Source organism: Acyrthosiphon pisum, chromosome X (genome assembly GCF_005508785.2).
Source record: "Acyrthosiphon pisum isolate AL4f chromosome X, pea_aphid_22Mar2018_4r6ur, whole genome shotgun sequence".
In the NCBI taxonomy this organism is placed as follows: Eukaryota; Metazoa; Arthropoda; class Insecta; order Hemiptera; family Aphididae; genus Acyrthosiphon; species Acyrthosiphon pisum.
The window spans coordinates 37,933,475-37,942,708 of NC_042493.1; the positions used below are offsets into that span (position 1 = coordinate 37,933,475).

General features: G+C 28.3%; 1 protein-coding gene across 1 annotated transcript; it reads right to left on the bottom strand.

Moving 5' to 3' along the window:
* Positions 1-1,691: 1,691 nt before the first annotated feature.
* Positions 1,692-3,808, bottom strand: LOC107883393. Its single transcript, XM_029486063.1, has 2 exons — positions 2,336-3,808; positions 1,692-2,263 (listed from the first exon to the last, which is right to left on the bottom strand). The coding sequence occupies exons 1-2, from the start codon at positions 3,683-3,685 to the stop codon at positions 2,027-2,029; spliced, it is 1,587 nt and encodes a 528-aa protein (XP_029341923.1). The 5' UTR covers positions 3,686-3,808; the 3' UTR covers positions 1,692-2,026.
* Between the last annotated feature and the right edge of the window lie 5,426 nt (positions 3,809-9,234).

Consider the following 9,234-nt stretch of genomic DNA (forward strand, 5'->3'; position numbering starts at 1 on the left):
ATTTTTCGCCTTAAATTTCAATTGAACATACCTGGTGCGAGTCGTCATCATCCGCACAGCCCACTCCACTTACAAGAGACCCATCACTAAACTTCTTAAGTTACCCATTGAATATCAATAAATCTTAGTTACCTCAACGTTTTTTTTTTAAGACTGACGCTCAAGGCGGGCGGTGTTAATTAATTATTAATCTCATTTTATGTTATCATTTATATCTTTATCACCGAGTTAGGTAGAACCGCGGTTGTACTGTGGTACGTCCCCGAAATGTATTTTATTGTACCTGTTGTTTTTCAGGGTTATGTTTACATTTATGTTTTATACGTTTTTTCGCTTGTCATTATTACAATATGCAGTCCGCTGATGCCGTTGCAAAAGCACATTTTTTCACAACCATTATGCATTATTATTTTTTACATAATTGCCCACCAGGCTATACTTTATCATTTAGTCATATACTCAGTTTTGAATAATTAATTTGCATTTTCCCTTTTGATTGATATTCTAATTTCAAATATAGGTAATTTATAATCTTAATCAATCTGGATCAATTATTGCCATTAACACAAGTGAACACTTTTTTGTTGTCTGGGCATTTAAATATTTAATAGTTACATGTTTACATTAATACTACCTATACAGTTAGAAAATTACAATGTTTCATAGAACCCACTAAATGATTCCTTCCAAATTGCCGTCGTAGGTTCTGATAAAATCATTAGACCCATTATTTTACCTCAACTTGGTTAGTCCGGTTTTTATTTTTTTGTCTTGTGCACGTGGTCTTGGTTGCCTTATTTCAATCGCATCACTTGCTAACCGGTGTAACAGGCGATTTTTACCCCCCTATAAATTTTACCGGGGGGTAAAAATCGCCTGAGGTAAAAATCGCCTACCGTAACAGGCGATTTTTACCCACCAACAGATTTTACCGGGGGGTAAAAATTGCCTGAGGTAAAAATCGCCTACCGTAACAGGCGATTTTTACCCACCTACAGATTTTACCGTAGGAGGTCAAAATCGCCTGAGGTAAACATCGCCTAACTTAACAGGCGATTTTTACCCACCTACAGATTTTACCGTAGGAGGTCAAAATCGCCTGAGGTAAACATCGCCTAACGTAACAGGCGATTTTTACCCACCAACAAATTTTACCGTGGTGGGTAAAAATCACTTGGGGTAAAAATCGCCTAAAGGAACTGTTGATTTTTACCCACCTACAAATTTTACCGTTGGGGTAAAAATTTCCTAGCGTTACAATTAGTTTTTACTTACCAAACAAATTTTACCGTAGCTGGGGTAATTTTACTACCTACATAATTGTAGTCCCATTTCTATAATAATATTATGTAATTACTTTTAAACTAAAATTTAAAAATAATACAACTGCTGACTGGTAATCCCGAGGGTAATCCTAGGCTGTGTACGCTCACTTGAAACAATATACCTTTCTTCACGAAAATGTCCCCGATTTCAGATTTGTCCGTGCCCATATATATTTAATACATAATATTATACTATATTAGTAAATACTGATTATAGGTAGAAAATGATAAATGTATTAACCTTCATATTTTTGTCATAGAGTATTTTATATGCAAAAGTCCACTTATTAAGGTATTCATTTTGTATGAACTAATAGACAATAGCGTCCTTGATCCACCAAAAATCTGAAAATTAAATAATTATCTAAACCAATTAATTATTGAAGAATACATAAGGGTATGAAATTAAAATAATAAAATAACGAATGACAATTTTTTTTTAAATTTGATTTTTAAATATACTAGCTTACTTTAGCTTTCTTGTACACTTTATAACTTTATAAAAATTATTACACTATACAACACCTAGAACCACATCAAAGTGTACATTACCTATGTTTCTTATATAAATGCATCGTTCAGTATGATAAATATTTTTTTTTAAATTAAGGTTTTTATTAAAAAGTTGCCATGTATTTGTTGTTGTTGCATAGACATAAATTGATGTTTTTAATAATTGAGCTGCAGCAAAAATTTCAACATCAGTACCCCAAACACCTAAAAAAAATCATATTTACATTGCACAAAATGTTTTTAAAAATAAATATATATAAGAAATAATTAGTTCTTGATAATTCTATTGCATTTATGTTTTTGTATTTGGATAAGTTAGTATAATAAATCTTACCATTATTATCTATTTTATTTTTTTCTAAATAAATACCGATTTTATCGTCCCCGCCAATATAGTGGTTGATATTTATATTAGTTTTAACCACCTAGAGTAATTTAAAACAAAATCATAAAAAAATTATTTATACCTTTTATTAAATGTGCATAATATTACGTACCTCAGCAATACGTTTACGTATTTCCATATGATTGTCCTCTGTGCCTGTTATCCAGTATGATAATGCCCTATATAGGCAATTACCGTCTCCTATAATATTTTTTGTTTCTGCTGGTTTGTTTAAAAATGTTCCTCTTCCTTTAAATTCCAGTACTTTAGTAAGGTTTAATTTTAATTGTGCGCATTTTAGAATCTGCCATGGTTTTGCAATTGGATTAAATACCCGACGACGTTTATCAACTACTGAAAGGCTCGTACACACCACGTCATCAACATTATCGACCATATCATTATTTATTTGTTTTTCTTTATCTTCGTCTAATTCTCCTTCCATTAAACTTGTTAGTTCTTTACGTTTTATTTTTCCAACTTCTTCGACTTTTAGCGTATTTAATTTTGTATATAATCCTCCGTTGAAGTCTTCATTCATATTTTCATCGTTTTCCCCTATTAGTTTTTCTTCAACATTATTTTTCAAGTCAACTATATTAGTGTTAGAAGATTCTTTAAAATATTTAAGGTTACTTAAATGTTGTTTTTTTGCTAAAATTTTGTTTTTGGATTTTAATGTACACGTATTTCCTTTATTAATTGATACAATAGTATAAGGTCCTTCCCAAGGTACATATTTCCAGCCACCCTTTCGGTCATCTCTCCTTAAATTTCTTACTAAGACTTTATCATTTTCTTTAAATATATAGCCAGTGTTGTGCCGTTTTGCATATGATAGTCGTTGTCGTTTTTGAGCCTCTCCAATATTTTGTTTAGCGTGGTTTTCCATAATGTTCCTCATATTTATCATTTTTTCTAATGTTTTATCAAAATCTTCTTGATTAAATGTATTTTCTATCATACCATTTTCACATTTTTCTTCTTCGTTTTCCGAACTACCATCAACATCAATCGGGAGTGTTGCTTCACGTTGGTATAGCATTTTAAATGGAGAATATCCTGTAGAGAAATGTTGTGCAGTTCGGTGAGCAAATAAAACTCCCTGTAAAATAGAAGGCCATTTATATACATTATTTTGCAGCACTTTGAGTAAACAATTTTTAATTGTTCGATTTTGCCGTTCGACTAGGCCATTTGCCTGTGGATGGTATGCTGATGTGACTCTTTGTTGAGTTCCTGTTAGGCGAGAGAGCTCATCATTTAAGGAATTCAAAAATTCCCGTCCTTGATCGTTTATTTGAATCCTGGGACACCCGTGTCGACAAATTATATCGTCGTACAAAAATCTTGCTACCGAAACTGCAGTTTTATCATATAATGGCCTAGCTTCGGACCATTTTGAAAAATAGTCGATAGCCACTACAACGTACTTATAACCATCAACTTCAGGAAGTGTCATCAGATCGACTCCAATTTGACGGAACACCTAAAATATTAAAATTAAAATTTTTAGTTTTTATTTGTTAAAATTCTCAATAGTTTATGTTTTTAAACTGTTTGTAATAATTTCTTATCATTATTTTGATAAACATTATGTTATATATAGAAGTATAATGCAGAACTTATAAAAATTTAAATTTGTATGTTTTGATTCATTGAAAATATAAATTTTCATTTTTTAATGGATACTTATATAATACTGATAATTAGTCAAAAAATATGAGTTCAAACATTTTTTTACTATAAAATAAACGTAAAAATGTTTCCTCTAGACTTTATTATTGTGACACAAAATATTGAATTCTCGTTTGAAATATCGGCATACAAAAACGTAACACACCAAGAATATTATTATACAATAATATTGTACCTAAACATTTTACTCCGAGATTAAAGATTTTATGTATATCTCAGTATATTTCCAGTTTCCAACATTGCTTTGAATTTGTTTTTAAGTTTCATATTTTAGATTTTGAGTGGAGTGATGAATGCATTGGATTTTACAATAATATATTTTTATTTTTTGTTTATTTTTGTTTTTATTACATTTTGGATAAATGCTTTGATATTCTACTTCATAATAGTAAATTAGTGAATTTACATGATACTTAGAACGGTAAAAAGGAAAAAAAAATCAAAAAAAATTTAAGGAAAACCGAAGATTTTTTCGCAAAACCCGTATTCGACAAAATCGATTTTGGTTTTTTTAGTGTAACTCTAAAAAAAAATAACCACGTAGAGACATGCAATTTTCACCAAATATTTATATTAGCATTTTCTATCTACCATGAAATTTTCAAATTATTTTGAATTTTTAAGCAATTTCTAAGCATAAGAAAATGTTTTTTATTAGTTTTTTTTTAAATTTGATTACCGTCGATAAAAAATTTTCCGCCTGGTCAAAATACTTGATACTTAATAAAAGGTTCAACTCAATATTTAAAATATAAAACAAGGTGTCTCATAAGTAGTTAATATCTACTGTAACCACAATGTAGAGAAGATCTTCTCTACATCGTGACTGTAACCAAGAAATCTAAATTGTATATTATACACAGTTTTTTTTATAGATATTTTAAGGTAAAATTTGGAAAAAAATTGATATTTAGACGAAGAATAACAATATAATTATTTTGTTATAATTTAAAAATATTATTCATGTGCACTTTAAACTTTTAATGTATGTTATTAATTTATTGTTATTTATTTTTATTTGAGTATACAATTAAGTATTAATACAATTAATGAAGTACTAATTATTATCAATAATTTATGGTTTTTAAATAAATGTAGGTAAAATATGGCTTTGTGCATATTTTACAGTTGTGTAGATAAAGGATTAAGGTATATACCTAACTATAATATTTCGGATATTTTAAAACAGTTTTTGCTATTCTGTACATTAGTAAGACGGAAACAACACATGTGTGTATAGCGTCCTCTTAATCGGACTAATTCGAACCTTCACTGGATGTTAATGATATCATCACCTGTTTTGGAACTTCAATAGATTGTAATTCTGGAACAACTTTCAAAGTAGCTGGATTCACTTTCTGGCAAGCTTCACATTCTTGGATATAAGCACGGACATCATCTGCCATATGGGGCCAAAAGTATCTAAATATTTATGTTATATATTGAATAATTACTTTAAAAATACCTGATACTAGGTTTTAAACCTTAATAATAACATATTCTCATTTATATTTCATAAACATAAGTCCAACTAGGGGGCTGGGGTGCTTAGACCCCCTCCCCTCCAACAAATATGGTAAATATCATTAGTGGTATGCCTGTACTTAATTAATATAATATAAAAAATAATTTTCAAAAATTTGTCCCAAGTTACACGGGAAAATAATTAATTTAATAGTACAATAAAATGTTAACCTTTTTTTTATCATGCGTTGTGTTGTGTCTCGTCCTCTGTGAGATGATAATGCAGATGATTCTTCACTTTCATTGGACCCGCTATGTATCATCTTCATTATTTTAATTTTTTCGCTTTTATCTAATATAACACGTGCATTAGTTTTCTTATAAACTAATATTCCTTTTACAATGTCATAAGGTTTGCACTGTTTCCGAAAATTAGATTTATCATTGCGTTTCTGTATGTACGGTGGATAATTATTATTTATCAGAAATTGCATGACATCTCTTAACTCGGCATGCTTATACTTTCGTTCCATATCAATATCATTATTTCTTGTAACATCAATGTTATCATCACATTCTAATAAAAAAAATGTGTTAAAGTATTGTATATTGTTTTACCTGTATAATTAACTACTTATAGGTGACGTGAGATCTTTAATTTATTAATTATGTAGGTATAATCGTTGTGTATCTATATAATTTAATTTAATTTAATATTTTATAAAAAAAAAACAGCTAAAATACATTCATACATTCTTGGAGAATTTTTATACAGCACGATGAAAAAAGTACTACTAAATTAACTACTAAAAAATTAAAAAAATCCTAAATTAATAATACTTACTCGTTTCTTTAAAATGGAATAAATTATCATCATCTTCTACATTATTTCCATTTATAATTGCATATTTTGTATCTATTTCCATTTCTACACAATTATTATAATCTTTTGTATAACTGCAGTTTTCTAAATTCTTCTGTACCATATCACTATTCATAATATCACAACCCAACAAATCTAAGTTGTTTACTTCATTTGTTTGTTTGTTATCTTCCCATGGGCGAAAACAAAACATACTGGATCTTCATAAAATTAAAGTAAAAATAATAACCAATCAAATAATTCTATAGTTAATAATAAAAAAATAATATACTTATAGCCATTGGTGCCTGGTAGGTAAATATATGTACTATGCCCTAGTATATACTTAACTGGTCGGTAATTATTTTCTAGGATAATTTTACCCCCCTTATAAACACATTTTTACCGGCGGGGTAAAAATATCCTACTATAAGTGCACCTGAGAGGTAAATATATCATAGTATATTTTAAACAGGTAGGTTATATTATATTACCTCCAACTTACAATTTTACTGTAGGGGGGGGAAATATTATCTCATTTTTAATTGACAGTTGTAGTTGACCCACCCTGTATGTACAATATTTTGTTCTTATTTATTTTTTGATATTTTCTAGATTCTGAGTGAAACGATGAATGTATTGATTTTACAATGATGTGTGTTTTTTTTTATTTTTTATTTTTATTTTTATTTTTTTTTTGTGCCTTTCATCACCTTTTAGGACAGTAAAAATGCTTGGATTTTCTTCAACAGTAACTTTTCTGATAGGAAAGTGAATCTAGTTGGTACTTTTGGGGGTCAAAAGTAAACATTTAAAAGAAATTTAAATTAAGGAAAAACGGGAATTTTTACGCAAAATCGATTTTTACAAAAAATAAAAAATCAATTAACAAAATCGATTTTGGTTTTTGGTGTAACTCTAAAACGAATGACCGTAGATGCATGAAATTTTCACTGGTTGTTTATTTTTGCATTTTTTATACACGATAAAGTTTTGAAAATATTTTGACTTATTTTGAGCTCTTTACGGACATTTTCAGTTTCCATTTTTTTTAGTTTTTTTTTCTATAAATATCAATACAATTTTATTTGTTGAATAAAAAACCTTGAAAATTTAATAGAAGGCTCCTAGTATATTGTTTCAAAGGCAGATGAAAAAAATTAAAAATCCTTAGTCACAGTTTTTTTATACGCGTTTAAAGTTCAATTCTTGACAAAATACGGAAAAATCACAAAAATTAGCAAATTATTTTGAGTTGAGAATTCGTAAAAATTTTTCTTTTTAAATCTAAGATTTGAAAATGTAATACAAGATTCCTCATAAGTTTGTCTACCTTTATCAAAAAAAAAATTTCTAAAAGAAAGTCAAATTAAATTTTTATGAGCGTTTGAAATTCATATTTTTACAACATTTGATATTCACTCGATTTCTCATGTAACGATTTTCTTATTTTATTGTAATTAAAAGACAAATGACTGTAGATACTTGAAAATTTCACTGAATGTGTATATTAGCATTTTCTATACATGATAACATTTTGAAAATAATTTAACTCTTTTTGAAATGTTTACGGACATTGTCAGTTTTCAATTTTTTTAGTTTTTTTTTCTATAAATATCAATAAAATTTTATTTGTTGGATAAAAAAACGTGAAAATTTAATACAAGGCTTCTGATATATTGTTACCGTGGCAGTTGAAAAATTTTAAAAATACATACGCACAATTTTTTTTTATAAGCATTTAAAGTTTGAATTTTGACAAAATTTATCAAATTTAAAATTTAATAATTATTTTGTAGTTAAAAATGTATAAAATGTTCAACTTTTATAGCTAAGGATTGAAAATTTAAAACAGGGTTCCACGTAAATAGATTATACATAAATTGCTTAATTCACCTTAATATCATCAAATATACTTAGTAATAATATACTAATATCATAGGCTGACTGACCGTTTTCGCTCAGAATCGTATTTTTTCATACAATGATATTATATCATTGAATTCAAATTAAACGCCATCAGTAACAGTGACCCACGTCTTGTAACCTACTGTACAGCAGAGCGACATCCACTTACCCACCTTTTTAATTTTAATGTTTTAACTATCAACGTGAATACTGTTACTGTGAAACCAAAAGTTCACAACTGAATACTGTTAAAGTTACAGGACCACATCGACATCGCACAAAACCGTAAAATCGTAATATCAATAGGTAATTGGTTTTTATTTTTGTTTATTTTCAGATTTTAGTGTTGGTATTTATTTTTTTCCGAAATGACGACGTCGTGCATCGTCGATAACAACAATATTATAGCATATATAGGCAAACTATATCATATTATTATGTACAATGTACATACCATGTGCATATTAAATAGTATTTAACTTTCATGAGTTATGTAAATCTTTGTATATGTTTTGTTATTTTGACTATTAAATATTAATATTTATAAGTGTAATGTGTTTGATTGTTAGGAAAATGGGTAGTTTTAAAGAGAAGGTTTTAGTGTAGGTTATTTTTTTTTTTTAATGTCTCATTATCTAGCTTTACGCACTTCTTATTATTTTTTAAAACTTTTAAATCCACGCACTACTGTCCCTATAGGCTACAATACCATGTGGTCACGTTGCAATTAGAAAATATTGATCTATTAATAATAATTTATCCAATGTCGGTAATATATTATTATTATATATATAAAATACAGATTTTACGTGTTGTCATTTAATACTATGTACCAGGTACCTAGGTAAGTGGCTAAGTATTAAGAGGACGCCACACCCGCATGTGTTGTCTCCGTCATACAAACGCGTAACATACCAAATTTACGCTCAGAAATTCAAGTTGTATGCCGTTGGCTTAAAACTTAGAGTGAATCAACCTATTATGAAACTTGATGGTAAGAACATTATCTGTGTTTTGTTGGAAGTATTTTTACGATAATTCAGTTTTTAAGTGAGTTATAGCGTGTATAATAAATACAA

What these genes read in the sequence shown, in the direction of transcription:
- LOC107883393 (XM_029486063.1), bottom strand. Translation starts at nt 3,685, where the DNA reads ATGACACTTCCTGAAGTTGATGGTTATAAGTACGTTGTAGTGGCTATC. An exon ending in TACGTAAACGTATTGCTGAG is followed by an intron (nt 2,264 to 2,335) that starts GTACGTAATATT and finishes AAATTACTCTAG; the next exon opens with GTGGTTAAAACTAATATAAA.